The 18014-nt window shown below is 52.7% G+C and overlaps 3 protein-coding genes across 3 annotated transcripts; 1 reads left to right on the top strand and 2 right to left on the bottom strand.

Annotated features, from left to right (window-relative positions):
* Positions 1-1795: 1795 nt before the first annotated feature.
* On the top strand, positions 1796-3474 carry PCL6 (PHO85 cyclin-6; the record flags this gene model as incomplete). The annotated part of the gene is made up of 2 exons (XM_014685622.2): positions 1796-3232; positions 3307-3474. 2 exons carry the CDS (start codon positions 1796-1798, stop codon positions 3472-3474), a joined length of 1605 nt encoding a protein of 534 aa, XP_014541108.2.
* A 1569-nt stretch (positions 3475-5043) lies between these two features.
* On the bottom strand, positions 5044-6218 carry G6M90_00g085520 (uncharacterized protein; the record flags this gene model as incomplete). Its single annotated transcript, XM_014685623.1, has 2 exons — positions 5044-5558; positions 5771-6218. The coding sequence occupies 2 exons, from the start codon at positions 6216-6218 to the stop codon at positions 5044-5046; spliced, it is 963 nt and encodes a 320-aa protein (XP_014541109.1).
* A 5051-nt stretch (positions 6219-11269) lies between these two features.
* On the bottom strand, positions 11270-15357 carry vrtJ_1 (Aldolase vrtJ; the record flags this gene model as incomplete). Its single annotated transcript, XM_014685625.2, has 6 exons — positions 11270-12496; positions 12547-12813; positions 12880-13010; positions 14053-14849; positions 14926-15184; positions 15270-15357. 6 exons carry the CDS (start codon positions 15355-15357, stop codon positions 11270-11272), a joined length of 2769 nt encoding a protein of 922 aa, XP_014541111.2.
* Positions 15358-18014: the final 2657 nt, after the last annotated feature.

An 18014-nucleotide genomic window follows, 5' to 3' on the forward strand; every position in this document is an offset into this window, starting at 1 on the left:
CTCGCGCTCGCCAACAAGCCTAAAATAAAAACCTTATCACCACCTGCCGAGTACCTGCATCTGTCTTGCACTGCGGCCCTCCTACGTTTTACCTCCTACGTTTTACCTCCTACGTTTTACATACCTTTAACCTTTATTTCTTCTTCTCCTCCTCCTCTTTAAAACCCTTTATTCTTTATTTTCTTTCGACCCAGGCTTGGAGTCGGGCCCCCTCAAGTCTGCTCGATAAAGAACATCAAATACATTGTATCATAGCGGCACGTGGTTGGCTCGCTCCTTCCCTACTGTGGCAACGACTCGCGAGTGGCCTTTTCGCCACTCAACTGCGTCACTCCGGGGGCCGTCTCGTGGAGCACATCATCTCCCTCCTCTTACGACGACACTTGGGCTTGTTTGTTTCGTTATACCACCCACCCGGCTAAAATAGACACTTGTTTTATCTGATTCACCAAGCGACGATTGAATTTCCCTCCCCGCCCTCATCAGCACCGAGGTTGGCGAGCGTTGGGTGTCTTTTCTTGACTTTGGGTCGACTGCAGACGCTATCCGGCCTTTTTTCGTGTTTTTGGCTCGTCGCGAGAAATTCAGTTGACCTCGAATATACCCCGTCGCACGATTCTGCGACTTGCGATTTTGCTACGGACGCAACCTGTTGTTGCAGAGGTGAGTTTTATATTTGGTATTTGAGTTTGTTGATTTTCTAGTAGTTGGTTGAACTTTTTTTGATGCATTCATTGATGGAACACCTCTCGCTCGCTCGTCGGCTTTGTGTTGGTAGCTGCAAAGTTGCGGCTATGAACCACCAGGAAAGTCGGGTGCAGCAATCTGCACCAGACTCTACATACTTGTTTTGCGGGCAGGGCATTTCTCAGAAGGAGAGGCGCCCTTTTTATACCTTGTTCTCGTCTTGGACGCTGCAGGTATGACGTCGCTGCGAGATGCGGCATGCGATGAGCGGCCTCATGGGGTTGAGTGCTCCGTGCAAGGCCGACCGACCAGCCCGTCTTGCGCTGGGCCGACGTGCAACGGAAAGGAAGCCATGGGCCTGCAATACGACGGGCTTGTGCGACAATCGCACGCCAGACTCAGCTCGCTGCCATGCCGATGCACGGCCGGTCGATGCGACTTTATACGCGGGTGTTGGAGGGGCTGGCTGATCAAGTGGTCAAGCACCGATACACGATCAAGTTGCGAGTCGTGGGCGTCCAGTGTCGTCGGCATTGTGTGTTCATCGGGTCGAGCGAGTCCCGGAGTTGGGGTTTAATTAACCCTTGTCCATCCCTGGGCCGGTCCCTCGTCGCCAGCGCCCGCGTCATTCGCCACGGCCACGACAAGACGACGACTTGACGTGCTCCAGCGGCAGCTCCAACGAGCCCAATCCACTCGTTGGCGGCGCTCATCCACCTGGGCCTGGAACAGAGCAGCCAAGCAACGTGCGGCCTGTCGTCTCGTCTGATGGAATTTCTCCTCTTGTTTTGGCGTCCATCCTATTACGACCCTGATCCATCTCGTCGTCCGTCTTCGTCCTCGCCACGGCCTTTTGCCCATGCCTTCGCTCGCTGTACCTGACGACTGTTTATGACTTTTCTTTTGCCCTTGCGTATTTTGTTGCCCTTGGTCGGTTCATTCTTCCGCTAATGCATTGTGCTCCTCCTTGCAGCCCATCCATTGCCCAACGCCTACGTCGTAATTACTATTCGTGCCACCGCCCGCACACACACCCTCGGACGCTCGCCCTCTCGCGTCGCCCAGCCCGGCGTCGCCTCACCATCGCCTCAGCTGTCGTTATGATGCAATGGCCGCTCTAATCGGTGACTTGGTACCTGATCTGTCTCGATTTCATGATATGATTGTCAACCCGTCTTCGCGGCAGAACCAACGCCAACAACATCAATCCCCACCTCAGCGCCAACGCTCCCACTCCCGAACGCAGGCTCAAGACTCGCCGCCCCGCCGCTCCTCGAGCCGACCACGCGCTTCCGTCTCGACACCACGATCCCAGCGACGTGACGACATTGAGCACACGGCTTCCGACAGACGCAATTCGCCCGCCGCTGCGACGCGGTCCCCCACGACGGAGCAGAGGGCGCGAAAGTCTGCCGCAGCCGCAGCCGCAGCCGCTACCGACGGCACAGCGCTGGCAGAGGGTGCCTCTTCCAAGTTCCCCTCTCCGCCGCCGTCCTCGTCACCCCCGGTCGCCAGTGGTGCCACGCCGGTCGACGATGCAAAGGAAGTCTCGATGGCATCACGTACCGGAGACATCGTCTCTGCAGCCCACCCATGTCTGCATAGTGCCCCGGGCCTGACGACCTCGGTTGGACGGCACCAGCAACCATCACCACCACCCAGCCAGGGCTTCCATATACCCGACTCGTCCTTGACATCCTCGTCGTTTAGCCATGTCGAGCCGAGCTCTACCCAACAGACCTCCCAGGAGAGCCAGCAGACGGTTGTCCACCTCCGGGATTTGGCGCACATGCAAAGCCTCGCAGACGCCAAGATGCTTGGAGGGAGTAGCTCCGCGTCCTTGGACCCAAACACCCAGATCAAATATGAAATCAGCGGAATGCCTATCGCTGACATAATCGAAATGGTGGCTGCCCTGCTCACCAAGATCACCACTACGAACGATTTGCAGCACGATGCCATGCAGCGAAACGTGGCCCATCAGCAGCAAGCCAGTCAGTCAAACGACTCTGGGTCTCACATGAGCCCTCTGAGCCATTCCGTCTTGGCTTTCCACGGCAAAAACGTGCCTGCAATTACCATCTTGAGCTACCTCTCGCGCATACACAAGTACTGTCCCACAACCTACGAAGTGTTTCTTAGCTTGCTAGTCTACTTTGACCGCATGACGGAGCGAGTGAACGAAATTGTCATGCATAGCGAGCAATCCCGAACGCGGGCTGCGTCATATTCGCACCCTGCACCGTCGGGGGCATCTCGGGGAGACGCGACCATGCACGAACATGCCCATGAGTCGGATGAAAGCGATTCAGACTTGGCAGACGAAGACGACAACGATGACGAAATGGTAGACTCTCCTACAGCGGCAGGTGGACGCAACGAATCCGGACAGCCTGCCACGGAATTCGATGACCGAGTCGCAGTTAACCCGGCAACATACTTTGTAGTGGACAGTTTTAATATCCACAGATTGATTATTTCCGGGGTGACGTGCGCCAGCAAGTTCTTCTCTGACGTCTTTTACACCAACTCTCGATATGCCAAGGTACATACATGATCTCTCTGCATAGGGTGCCTTTCCCCAAAGAGTATCAACATTTTACTGACATTGTCTTTTAGGTTGGAGGTCTCCCGCTTGCCGAGCTGAACCACCTGGAAATCCAGTTCCTCGTCCTCAACGACTTTCGCCTCGCTGTCCCCGTCGAAGATCTGGAAGCCTACGCTACCATGCTCGTCGAGTTTTATGCTCGTGAAGTCATGGCCCAAAAGTCGGCGCCAGGAGCATAGGAGCGCTGGAAGGATCAAAGACTACGAGACGCAAGACGGGGAAAGAGAAGCGAGTTGCTGTAGCTGGGTGGTGGTATGCACGGGTCCAAGCTGCAGCGCCGCGCCAAGGGGGCCACTCAAGGGATCCTCGATACTACTTCAGTAGGTGGCGAGGGCGAGAAACGGGCGAACCTCCGCCGGCGTGCATGGATACGATGAAACACCACGGACTGAACAGGTGGAAATTGAAAAATAAGAGCATATAAACCTTGGAACGTAGCTACACAGCATGCCAGGTTTTTTTCTTCTTCGAAATCAGGGTTGCCAGCGCACTTGCATGTTTTCTGATGCAACGAGCCATGTGCGAGATGATAATGAAAGGGGAAGGAGACGGCCGAGATGACATGAATCAAAGGCTGTAGATTTCGCGTTATATGCCTGGTTAGATATGGGGCGGGGCATAGCTCACGGCATGTGGCATGGGAAAGGGGCGGGCGGAAGGATGGGATGCATTCACATAGGACAGGCGTATGGTGTTTGTCTTTTGGTCGTGAGGATGTTGGGGTCGGAGGGCAGGGTAATTTTTTTTTGTATCATTGTGCTTTTATCGCATTCATGGACGGTGAGGGGGGATGCCAAACGAATTAAAAATAGAAGTGACGAGGTGTTTTGAAGGGAGTGCAAATACATGATGTGAGCAGATTGACGTTTGGAATGCGCCGACAGTCGTGGGATTGCGAAGTAACGGTGGTTCTGGGCGGAGGCAACCATGTCGCCAGGGAGAAATGTAGAGTTGCTGGAGTGAGGGTTGTATCATTCTCCGTGGCGGATGTAGTTGACGTGTAGGGACCAAGGGTGAATGATGGGCTGCCTAGATGTTGTACAGTCGGCAAACGAAGGCTCTATTATCCTCTGGCAGGATGTAGCCAAGCCGCGCGGGTCTGGTGGGTGATTGAGGGTGAATGATGCTGCAATTCACAAGGTCTCTCTCTACACTAGGACTTGTTGGCATGATGATGGGTCGATGTAGTAATGTCGAGAGAAGTGGGATCAATGAATAATAGTCTAGTTTTTGAGTGTCCCAACGAACTTGTATCTGTAGTAAATGTAGCCAGCACGACTTGTATGTGCAACAGATGCGGCCAAGCTATCCAGGACCAAGAATAAATAACAAGCTCGTGTATCAAGTCTCGAAACTATTTGAAAACCCACATCTCTAGATGAGCAGGCAGCACGGGAACATGACGCTTACAATTGCAAAATCTGTATATAAAAAAAGACAATGGCCCCCGCGCTAATGTGGCACATGCAAAAAAAAAAAAAAACAAGTATATACGACGAAACGCACAACAAGGGTCGTGCGTAGAAAACAAGACGTAAAGGCGTACGCGTGAATGCCAATTCAAGCACATGTATGCCGAGTGCATTAAAAAAAAAGAAAAAAAAGAAAAGAAAAGGAAAGAAAGAAAGAAGCAGCCAATAAATAGATAGTCAAGGCAAAAAGCCAAGCCAAGCCAAGCCGAGTCAAGTCGTGGACCATGGTGAGTGACATGCCATCATGGCAAGGCAACGAAAAGGGCACGCACACAGCTACAGGTTCGCCCTCTGCGGGCGCCACACGTCAATGGGCAGGTCGAAGCGCAGGTCGGCATTCTCCATCTTGAGGCCGAGCTGCCAGCGGCGCAGGCCGGGCCAGAAGTTGGGGTGGTGCTCGGGTGCCGTGTCGGCGTCATCGTCGGCGGCGGCGGCGGCCTCGGGCTGGGCAATGTCGAACCAGCCGAGGCGGGTGCGGCGGCTGTACTGGTTCGGGGCGAGCGAGCACCAGGCGTCGGTGCCGGGGAGCTCGCCGCGGCTGCCTCGGCCCCGGGGCAGCGGCGGCATGACGAGCGTGGTGTCGAGGCCGAGGCGGTTGACCCAGCCGGTGGCGAAGGGGAAGGCCGGCACGAAGCGGATGGGCGCCCAGGTGGCCTGGAAGAAGGGGACGGCGCTGGGCTGGGCCTCGGAGGCGTCGCCGTGGGTGTCGTGGGGGTAGACCTTGACGGTGACGGCGCCGCCGGGGCCAAAGTGCCAGTCGAAGCGGGCGAGGTGTTTGGGGGTGTTCCAGTCTGCGAGGCGGGTGAGTATGAGTATGAGTATGAGTGGGAGAGGTTGTGAGGGTGGAGTTGGGTGAGGTAAAGTGAATGAGTTGGGTGAGTGAGTGAGTGAGTGAGTGAGTTGAGTGAGGTGAAGAGTCAAGGTAAAGTGAGTGAGAAGTGAGTGAGCAAGTGACAAGTCAGTGAGCGGTGATGCGTCAGTCCGCGGCAGGGAAGGCACTCACTCAGCCGCCCGTTGTAGCACGAGCGCTCCTGCGAAACGTAGATGCGCGAGATGCGCGGGTTGCGCCCCACCCCGGCCGGCCGCCCATCCGACGTGTCTCGGGACCAGTCGAACGAGCCCGGCACCACCAGCATCTCGTCGTACGGACCGACGGGCGAGTCGCGATAGCGCAGGATCTGGATCATGCCCAGCCCGCCCACCGGCCGCCCCGACGCCGCCGCCGCAAACTCGGACCCGGCCTCGAGCGGCGAGTACGCGTGCGCCGGCAGCTGCGACGACCGCGACCACCACGAGAAGAAGTAGACGTCGCCCGTGAGCTGCCACGGCGGCGCGACCGCGGGGATCGAGGGCGAGGGCGTCGACGACGACGCGGGCGTGTCTTCAGGCGGCGACGAGTCTGTCGCGCCGCCGCCTCCCGGCTTCTCGACTACCGTCGTGGTTGTTGCCATGGCGTGGGCCGTGTCTTATTCCCTCCCTCTCTGTCTCTTCCCTGCCGTCTCTCCTCTATCAACCGTATACACGACTCGAGTTGTCTTGTCCCGGCCCCTTCGTTTTTCTTCTTCTCCTTTCCTTGATTCTGCTGCCTGTCGCGTTCTATCCCGCCTTGTATCCCGCCCAAGCCACAAGCCGACGCTACGTCGGCGCCAACTAGAATCAAAGAGCACCTGTAACAACACGCCGCTTTATCACAAAGAGACGAGTAAAAGGGAAGGCGCATACAACGGAACCGAGAAACACACAGCCATGTCAGGCGAACAAGAACCAAGAAAAAAGAGGAGGGGGCCCGAGGGAGGGCATTCGATCCATCTATTAAGTAGGTCTTTTTTTTTTCCTTGGCCGGAGGCTGCGGCGTATGGAGACGGAAAAAACGGTGTCCTCGTCTCGCCCTCTCTCTCGCATTAACCGCGGGACACCTTGGGGAGCCGCGGACTCGCACGGCAAGCCGCTGTATAAACATGTGTTGCATTATTAAGGTCCCGCCGGTTTGGCCGTCTCCTCCTCTGCCCACCACCACCCCCCCTCCCTCCCTCGTGCCAAGCAAATGGATTAAAATGAAGAGCCTGGCCCCATGTGCTTTGGCGGAGGGCGCGGCCGAGAAACGTGGAAGCCAGAAGCCAACCGGCCACGAGGGGGGGGATCGTCGTGGCTGACGGCTGCATCGTGTGTTGGCCTTTCTTTGGCCGGACGACTCGAGAAAGCTCAAATCACCACGGTGCCCCAATACGCGCCAGTCCCCTTGGAAAGGCGTGAGCATCGCAGCAGAGAGGGCCGGGCTGGACATTGTCTTTTCCCCGGGGGCGCCACCGGACGAGGCGTCGCCGTCATGGAAGGCGTCGATTGCTCGATGCGTCCCGTAGCTGTCATGACGAGGACTCGCGTACATACATAAAATGTCCACTGGTATGTGCTCACAGACCCCGATGGGCTCTCAGGCACAGCTCGGGTGCTGCTGATTCCGCATCGTCGGGACCGCAGAGCACAACTCCCCCTTGGCGACCCTGTCACCCTGTCACCACCCTTTTCCCCCTCCCCTCCTCCCTTGGCATGCGGCCCATCAAATTAGACTTCTGCTGTCTCTCGGGCGGGCAGGGTGGCCGTGGCAGGCGAATCGCCGGCGGGCAAGGGTCTCAGCCGGCGATGAAACCCCCTTCGAGGGCCCAACCACGCCCATGCCTCACATGACGCACATGCCGTTGTCTGCAGGGCCGAGCGAACAGAGAAGCCCGTGTCCGAAACGGCTCGACATGGGCGTGTTGGCCGGCTACTACTTCTACATACGTACTTCTTACTACATGTCCATCAACTGCATAAATCTTGTTTGGAGCGGCAGAAAGGTTGCAGACGGGGGCCGCCCCCCACGTCTTCCGTTGCATCGTGATGCCGGAATCGCCCAGTACACGTATGTATGTATGTAGGTTTTCTGGTGACGTGCACGAAAGGGGGCGTGCTGCCGCGTCTTTTGGCAGCCCTCGTGGCTGTGTGTGTCCTGCGTCGCCCATTGCCGATGCGGTGCGCGCCCGGCTCTTGGTCGATTCTCATCGTGTTGGGGGCCGGGCTGTGCTACTTTCTCATGTGCTTGCCATGACGGTGTCGCTCGGCGTTGCCAATGTTGGAAACGGTGCCGTGGTGCCATGGCTTGGACTGGCCGCCGGCGACTCCCTTTGCGAGCGATTGCCCATGTACCTGGATAGTTTACATACTTACGTCAAGTAGTTTAGGGGTGTGGAATACTGCAAAACAGCGCTTGAGAGGGAAAAGGGCATCCCGGCGCTCTTTCCGCTGGGGGTTCGTATATGTACATATGTATGTGCTGGCCGCCTGACGACTTGGCCCTTTGCGGCGGCATGTTTTCTCTCCTTATGCTAGTTGTGCTCTATACATTCGCTTTCTCCGAATCAGTCTAGAGCCTCTTTCGTGTCTAAATATATCCCCGACAGCCCGGCCATTGTAGTCTGTACATGACCCTGGCAACCCATGTCATGTTGGTAAACACGACCGTCCAACCCGTTGAGAAACACCCTCTCACCCACCACCATTGCTATGCACTCCGTATTCCATGTCCATCTTGTACTGTTTACTCCATTCATTACCGACGGCATGAATAGAGGCGCCAAGGCGACCGAGTAGGCACATATATCATCGCCAACACCCCGGTCTACAAAGCATGGCGTGATTCCTGCCGGGCCACGTCGCACAAGGAACCACGGTAGCACAACTAGGGACGCAGGCTTGGAACTAGTCGATCCAGATGTCGAGCTAGTCTAAATGGACGACATTCCCACTCTCTTGTTCGAGAAACTGCCTCCATGTCGGCGCGGAACATAGTACTCACCTGCCAACTCGCGTCCGCGCAAAGACGACGCTCGGCGGAAAGGTTTATAGTGGCTGACATGCTCACGCGGCGGTTTACTTGGCTACATGCACGTATAGAAAGCCATATCATACGGCCGTACGCGCCGTCTTATACAAGGCGCTCGTGCTCGCAAACCACGTCTGGCCGTGCTCCCAGCTCAGCGTAGAGCCTCGCCAGAAGTGCCATTTATTATACAACAAACACGTGAAATGCGCATCCGATATCAAACCGATCCTGCCATGACGGGCCTCCTACTCGTATTTCAAAGTGTGAGCCCGTGGCACAACCGTCTGCCACGTCCATCCACCACTACCACAACGAGAAACAACCTTGTTCCTATAAAACACCAACACCACAAAACGAGGCCGCCCCCCTTGCAGCCACTCACTGCTCCCTCGCCAGCATGCCAACCAACCCTCGTCCGCTCCCCGGCGCCCATCGCCCAGTCACTAGCCATCCCCGCCATCTCAGGCACAAACGGGGGATTTGCACCCGCCGGACAATCTCCCACGACGGCAACTAGGAGCAGAGAAGCACCGCCCCGCGGGGAAGAAAGCGCAATGCTACGCAAACCTTGCACTAGGAGCGACTAGAGGGCCGGGCATAAAGTCCGGGGCAGACACTAACCTGGATAGCTTCTCGGCCGAGTCGTCGTGGTTTTGTGTCTAGCTAACTACTAGTCTCTCCAAGTTCCTTGTCATGTTGGCAATGACAATGACGGACGCCCGGGGCCTCCTTTACTCACGGCCCAACTCCAATGCCTCAGACATCACTGCAACCGGACCAAGACCCGTCCAACCAATGTTGAATGCGCTCCGAGATTTTGACCAGTTCCTGTTCCCCTGGACCAGTCAGTCCGTGCTTAGACTCCTTACCCTCCGCGCCGCTGCATGTCGCAAACTTGAGAGGGGCGGTAGTTTCTTGCGCAGGCCCGGGCTGTCGGTCTCATATCTGGCCAGAGAGACAAACAAACCGCTTCCGAGCGCATACATTGTCTCGGCAGGACCTAAGTAGCTATTCTTAGAAACTGTACCCTACATAGATGTTTCAGCCGTCATGGTTGTCAGCAAATCTCGACTTCTTGCCGTGACATATGCGTCTGCACGTACATACGTATGTACAGGCCCGTCATCCGGGGTTACACGAGGGCTACAATCACGGGACCCAGGGCAGAATACTCTGACCGACTTGTTGTATCGAAAGAGCTCTTTGGTCAACTAGGTCTTGAGGAAGACCAAGGACCTTTGATGCCAAGGACTATTATTAGATGAATTGAGTCGTGATGCTCCAAGCCTTTAGCCCTCGTCACAGGGCCAAACCAAATTCCCTATTCCCTGCACGACTTGGCACACTATCCGCTGTCCTTCCTTTCCAGTTGATCCCATTGTGTATATTTTATACAAGAATCGGAGACAACTTTTGGCACGGCCCGAATCTGTTGCAACTTGTCTGAAATGAGGTTGTGAGAAGCGAGGGAAAGGCGATCCGGTCAACATGAAAATCATGTGTTAAATCATGTTAAATAAAGTCTAGTCCTTTCGAGATATGAAAAACATGTCCGCTTGCTTTTCCACATCTTCAAGTGCCTTGTTAATTAATCATCTCGACTTCCTTCCCAAAATTAGAACTTTCCCCTTTGAACTGGCCTCTTTTTTCCTATAAAGGGCCAGGCATTACTTAATTAAGGATGCCCCCTATAGCAGAGCAAAGGAAGCCCTAAAAGCCAAAAATCCTGATTCCAGGGAACGAACCAACCCCTGCTTTCCCTGGAATCAGACTTCCTTGCTTCAAGAGGTGCCTTTATTCTGCTATATAGAGCATCCCTGTTAATATCGGCTGTGGCATCTTTTTTGCCCTTTTGGCCTCGTTAGCTTTGATCGCTGAGGCTTTGCCACAGGCTACTTACTTGCGTTAGGCTTCTTGCCACGTTTGGGTGCAGTCATGTGATTGTGAGGTTTAACTTCTGTGGCCCATGTCAGCAAGTGTAAGACGAAAAGAGAAGATAGAAGCCAGGTAGCCAAGGTAGGTTGAGTGTATTGTACGAGCTAAAACTTGTCTGTTTCCTCGCTGTGCGAAGTGCAGGGGATATGGTCGGGAAACCCTCTCCCCACGTGACATTGTTCATACTTAAGTAGTGTGCGGGGTTGCCCCAAACCACCTTATGAGTTGGAGAGCGAGATGAAAAGGGTCAACAGACCTCGTTGATATACGTTGTGTGTGGCCATTTCAAGTTTTTAAAGTGAGTCACCGGCATACGTAAAGTACGTCAGCTGGTACTACGTAGTATATTATTCCGTTACCACCAGACAGCCATTTCAGCTGGATGCGTACAGTAAGTAGGTGGGGTGGGCGTACATACATTAGGGCTCGTACTGCTCACAATATGTACTGCTGTAACTTGTATCAGGCATCATTGATCCGTGTCTAATGCGTAGACGGTGTATTATTTTTACATGTTATGCTTGCATGATACTCGTGCCATGCTTGTACTATCATTTGCCATCAAAATAAAATAATAAACACTTGAAATAAAGTCCTTTCTTTTCTTCTAATCTGATAGAAAGTAAAAACATATGACAATTCTAAAATCGTAATAGTTGCGCGAGGGTCCCCGTCCCCCAACAATGACCACGACTAATTAGGACACTAATTTGGGCTGTTCAAGGGCCAGAGTCTCAGCCTGGTTACAGACGAGCCCCATTCTGGTAACTCGGACTGTGTCCTGGGTATCTTGACATTTGAACTTGCGACTAAAATATTAAGCCCATCCACTTGCCTGGGATCGACCTGGGAGTTGTTGCTGGATTGTACGGCAAAGTAGAGAACATCTGTAAGAAATGGTTGAACCTCTTGCGGCGTCAAGTCGTTAACCTCTCCTGCTGCCACCATCTTTATAATTGCTGACGTCAAGGGTATTGCCCCAGATATTTTGGATTCGGACCCCGTCATTCGGTTCATGGCGAAAATGGCCACCGTGCCTGCAAGATTTGGCGCCAGGTGCCAGTTGTCTTCATCCTGTGGTGGCAGACCGAAGAAGAAGTGGACGACGAATGAGCCATCTAGAGCTTCGACATTGACTTCGACATTTGCGACCCATTCGGTGTAGTGATTTCCCTTGAAGATGCTCGACGCGTGGGGATCTTCTGCGTCATACTTGATGTTGGGTCTGAAGCTAGACCGTCCATGACCAGCATTCGCTGGCTTCTTTGTTTCAGGACTGCTCCATCTGGAGCCAGCTTTGTTCTCCATTAACCCGACAGGGCTAGAAGAACCGTACCAAATGTTTATCTTCTTGACTAGTGCCTCACGTAGGTCTTCATTATATCCCGTTTTCGCCATGGTGTCAGCATAAGAATATCCGAATGCAATTGTAGTCCTGGCCATATCTGAGTTCCAGAACTTTCCGTCATCCGTGGCAAAGAAGGGAGTCAGAGCCGACTCAGATGATTGCATGGTCCCTTTCAAAGCAGTAAAGCTAGTTTCTCCTGCAGACATGGGAGTAATCCAAGATGACGGGTTTAGTATTTGCCACATGGTTATCAATCGGTCAGTCATGGTGTGATGCAGAAAGAAGAGGGGATCAAATGAAGAAAGAGGGACATAGGTCAAGTGACCCTTGGAACCTCCATACATATGAATAACGTCGTGAACAGACTCGATGGAGTCCAACGCGGAAAGTCCTTGGGAAACAGCCCAGGCTTTGTTGCTGAATGAGTTGAATTCATGGTAGCTGGAGAATAGAATGTATAGCCTTTGTTGAAGTTCTGGTAGCTTGGACAACAAAGCCTTGTTTACTTCCTCATTATTTGACGGTGGTGAAGTGAGACTGAGTGTGGTATTTGGGGCGCGTTTCGTTTCGTTCCATTGCTTTAACTGTTTAGGAGTTAGTTAGAAAACCTCAGTTGCCATGGAGTTTTACTTGCTGGGTTCCATATCATAGCTTCTTTATCCAGCGGGTGAAATTCGTACGAATACAAAGGGTTCCGAATATTTTGCAAGCCATTAGGACCATATTGTAGTATAATAGGGCTCCAGAAGACATCAGGAAGATGGGTCTCGCCACTTGGTGCTGGTAGAGACCAGTCCCAGTATGGAGTTCTAAAGGTGGAAGCTGCTCGCTGGTATAGCCGCCGTTCTGTGGCATTCGTAAACATGAAGGCAATTGCATTGACCATCTTATGCATTTGTTGCTAGTTGAAAGCGTCAATGTGCCGTGATACCTTGCTGGGCCTCTGGGTTTGGGACCCAAGTCTTACCTCGAATAGGGCCAGGTACGGTCGATGCCACATGGGAAATAATACCGAGCTATGCGTGCAATAACCAGACTGATCGGTCCCAGGGAGAGGCTCGACCCCGTTCCATGTTGTAAACGGAACACCATGAATGCCTACAATTATCCGTCAGCAAGATCCAAGGCATATATATGGTATTTTTTCAAAAGACTTGCCAGCAATTTGATACCAGGATAGGGGATCGTCTTGGTCGGCGTACTGAAACATGCTCAAAGCAAGAATATAAAGATCCCATGCGTATTTATTGTCTCTCAATTGGCGTATTTCTAAACGTAAAGGAGTTGTGCTGTTTGCCGGAATCGGTAGGCGGCCAATAACAACTGGCCCTTTGGAGTCATCTCGGCGGGTAAGTTTGGATGTGTTTGTGCCAAAATTATATGATTGCGAAATGGCAGTTGAGATAAAAAAGCCCAGTACAAACCACGGTACCATGCCCCGAAAATAGTGACGTGGCATTTTGAATCAGTCAGAATGAGGCCACCACAACGAGTGTCGCTATCGTGCCTGCTGTCGGCGAGCTTCGGCTTCGTTCTAGATGTGACGTGTTGGTCAGATGCCGGGTCTTAGGAGAGCCGGGATGGAAAACAGTCCAGTGCTTAGGGGAGAGTATAAAAGACCGCAAGATGTTCTTTTTGTAGAGGCTCTGCAGAAATAGACTCTCGAATATGTCATCTCTGGAAAGGATCGGCAGTAAGATGACAGGATGCGACAAAGCAGCTAAATGACGTGCGTGTGGAAAGGAATCGTATTCGCTAGTAGAGGGGGAAAGGCAAGAGCTCGATTCGATTTCTGTAGCTAACAGCACGTGTCTGAATGCGAAAGCAGGGAAGGCGAACCATAAGTTGTACACACGGAAGGAGCAATACGCGCGGGTCGTGGATAGGAACGATGTATCATCACATCATCACTTTTGCCCTCACTTCGCCTCTCGCGACCCGGGCCACGCCCACGGTACATAGAGTACGTATCGAATAAATCGATCCTGTAAATGTCTTATATTTGCTGAGGTGCCGTTGAATACAAAAGTAGCAAAGTAAGCAAACCCCCCGTTTGGACCATAGGAGAAAAGACGGCAGAAGCTGAAAGGAGAGCACTCAGATTGATCGTCACGGGGCCACTATGCCTTCTCGTACATACTCTTGACTCCTGCCCCTGATGAGACTTCCTCCGGCTCTGCAAACACCTTCTGAAAAACATCACCCAGCTTTCGCAGAATATCGTCTCCGTTTTGAGCAATCTGGTAATGCGTCACCAGTCGGCCCCCGGATACGGTGAGACCAGCAGTCCGGCTCAGCTCAATGAAGCGGTCGTCGCTACACTTGGCCGAGTCGAGATCAATCCAGCACATGTTTGTGTGCACCGGATGAACGAGTTTGCCACCCATGCCACTCCACAAGGCCTCAACCTTCTTGGCCATATCGTGTGACGCCTTGAGCCAACCATCACTGCCGTCAGCCTTCTTGCCAAACGTTTCGTCTACGGCAACTCTAGCACAAGCCGTGATAAATCCAGGTTGCCTCATACCACCACCAATGGATTTGCGAACCCACCGAGAGTGCTTGAGAGTCTCTTGGGAACCAACGAGAAGGCTTCCAACCGGTGCCCCGAGGCCCTTGGAGAAACACAAGCTAATTGTGTCAAAGTGAGCACAGAACTCGGGCAACGAGCCAGCACCAGCTGCCACAGCCTCCCACAAGCGAGCGCCGTCGCAGTGCATTTTAATGCCATGTTGTCTTGCAAAATCGGAGATTCGCTTGACCTCGGACAGAGGCATGATCATGCCATTAAGAGTATTCTCCAGACTAATCACTCGCGTTGGACACGCATGCACATCATCGCTGAGCACAACATTTTTCTTGATATCTTCAAGGGTCAAGTGGACACCGTTTTTTGGAACTACTGCCATCACGGTAGCACCAGTAAGCGTTGACACACTGCGAGGATCGTGACCAAGATTAGCATGGTGCAACCGTGAAACAGAAAGACGAGATGTGTGAGATGGTTACTTACCCACCGGCTTCGTATTGAATAATATGCGAGCGATGATCGCATAGAACGGAGTATGGTGGCTGAGCCAGAAGACTCCTAAGGGCGAGTTGATTGCCCATGGTTCCTGATAGGACGAACAGTCCGGCTTCCTTGCCCGACAACGCAGCAACGTGAGCTTCAAGTTCCATTGTGGTCTTGTCTTCTCGAAAGACGTCGTCTCTCAATGTACATGACTGGATGGCAGCAAGCATAGACGGTGTTGGTGTTGTCATTACATCGCCTGAATACTCTTGCGTTAGCAATTGCCTCGTCGGAATACCAATCGCAGTCGCGGTCTTGATATACCAAGTGCTGTCACCTCTTACTTCTCAAGTCAAATGCGGCGGGGCCCTTAGCACCAATCCATGCGTTATGTTCCCCCTTAAATCCTGGCATGGTGTTGCTGTTGCTCATTCTGGCTGCTGAGGATGATATGAACCTGGTCCGCTGCGGCAAAGTTGGGGAGTGTGAAATTATTCGGAGGCTGGTTGATGGCCAATTTATAGTAGCTTGATGGAGCTGCAGGTAGGATCGATGCCTCATTGTTTAATTCTATCGACTCCCCCTCCTCCTTGCCCAGGTGAGCAGAACTAGGCAAACGTTTATCTGCCTGCCGTTTCCCGATCCCCCCACCCAGCGATGGAGCCTGTCAATGACAGGGCGTAGTCTGTGTTGTTCGTGCTGTTCGCGTACTTGGAATCATCTGGAAGAGTGACGTAGGCGGATAAACGGGTTCAAGGTTTGAGGACAGGATTCACGATTTAATGGTGAAACCGTAGCGAAGTGTCTGTTTGCCTCAACCAGAGTCTCGCATTTCCCACGTTAGATTGGTTTGATTGTGGGGGCGACGCATTGGGACTAGCACGGCTATTTACTGATAGAGGTGAAAGAGCGTTTGAAGGTTGTCATGGGCACACAGCACGAGAAAGTGGGAAATGGACTCCGTCGTCAAAAGGCTCCCAGATAATCACTAGTATTAAACAAAGGTCAGGAATATTGAAGAAGATAAAGAAAAGCCGAATACCTATGAGATGAGCATGATTCTAATCTTTCTGGCGGGTCACATTGACCCCTTTGCCCGTGCTTCGAAGTACCTATGTATTTGGACAGTTTAACCAGTTCCTTCCTCTTTGAAATATGTACATACATACATAAGGCAAGAACCACTTTGATCCCGCCTTGGAGCACTTTCGTGCGCCCTTTGCCTCTGGGCTTGCAGACCTCACAAGAGTTGGCAAATGTAGTAGATTTGGCGATTCCCTTTGAAATAATCCTTGGACAACCCTTCCGTTTTATCCAGAATGAATAATGGCCCTTTTTGGCATTATCACCACCCATTATTGCTGTCTTACCTAGCATGCGACAGCGAAACACAACCAGCGACCGTCTTGAGACCAGTCAATGCTGTCACGACGGCGAGCGTACTTGACCATGACCAGGTTCAGGTCGTAGCAACATGTTGGATTCAAGCCATTAAGCCTCTACGATATCCTCGGCAGCATTGTACTCCATAAACTGGATTCGCAAACGGCATGCACTCTTGCCTCCGCCATCGCAAACTGTTGCACCCACTGCCACCCCATCCACCGCCACTCTGTTGGATGGGCCAAGTTATCGAGTACACAGAATCCAGTGTGGATGAGTTCGGGTGCTAAAAACTAACGCGGGCCAGACTCTTTACAGGTGACACAGTTGCGCACTACGAAGCTTCAGCTGAAATGGTATTATGGAGGTGACCCAGCGGCGTCAGCCGAGCGCCTTGGGTCAGCCTTGGTCGTCGCGTGGCTTTGATATTCTGCAACTCTCACGAATTCAACCACTGTTTCTCCTGCAGAGCAAATTGGCCAGCACAAGGAGAGGGCTTCGGGTAAGAATTGGGAGTTCCAACACACGAGAAAGAAAAAGAAAGGGAAAAGAGAAAAAGAAAGAAAATTGTGAGCAGGGTGAGCCTGTTGGGATGACAGGGAACACGCAGCTACATGCCTCAGGACCAGCAGCGTGCTTGCGGGCAAGCTGCAATGATGAGTTGGCCAACGCATCAAAGTGGCCCGTGTGCAGCGACAACACAGCACCATGCAGCCAGTAATAAGGTGCCGTTAAGTCGTCGTTCGTTGTGTCCTCCCTTTCCACCGAGCTCTATGGGTGTCCTACATCTATCTAGTATTTCTTTCTCTTCATTTCCCCTTCTCCCAGGCCGGCCAGTTTTTCTCCCCCCAAACCCACTTGGTCGCTTTCTTCGCTGCGAGTCATCAGAGCTTAACTCTTCAGTGCCTGCCGCGCCATGAGCAGGGCTGTTCTCCTTCACATGAACCACATCGCTGCCATCGAACTTATGGTCGACTCACAATGGACCTACGTGACGACTCTTACTCTTCCGGATTTGCTTAGGCTCAACCTGGAAAAAGGCTGATTCGGGCCTGGCAGCATTTGTACGTCACCTAGCAACACAAACCACCTCTCTTGCCATCACCCAGAGGGCCGCTACTTGCCAAATGCAGAGCACCTCGCTTCTTTTCATCCTAAGTCCTGATACGTCTTATCTGTGCTATACATACAATGCCTCACGCAGCAATTAATACGCTTCAAAGGGATAAGCTGGACATATGGACAATGAGAAGTTGAGAGGAATAGAAAACAAAAATCCACATATTGGGCAAGTATCTGTATGCCTTGTGGCCCAAGCCCCAGACCCTGTTCTACTCCCGCTCGGCAATGTTCGCTATGCCCCCAATTCAATGGAAAAGCAGGAATCAAAGAACAAGAAAACGTAAACCAAGCAGCAACCGGATCGCCAATAATTAACTACTACCCGGCAACCTGTGTTCGTGAATTCGTGAGAGAAGAAGAAATTTATATCGCCAAATCGTTAAAAAGAAAAGGGTTGGATAGCCTCGGAAGCAGTGGGCGGCGCGAACACCCACGCTTCTCCTTCCACCAGCGGAACACAACAAATGGCATTACTTGGAAAAGCATAGGGGTACGATGCTGTACTGCAATCTGTCATCGTCGTCAATCGTCGTCAGAGGATCATTTCAGCGCCGGACGTTCGTACGCATCAGGGTATGGGCAAT

Source organism: Metarhizium brunneum, chromosome 5 (assembly GCF_013426205.1).
Source record: "Metarhizium brunneum chromosome 5, complete sequence".
NCBI classification, from domain to species: domain Eukaryota; kingdom Fungi; phylum Ascomycota; class Sordariomycetes; order Hypocreales; family Clavicipitaceae; genus Metarhizium; species Metarhizium brunneum.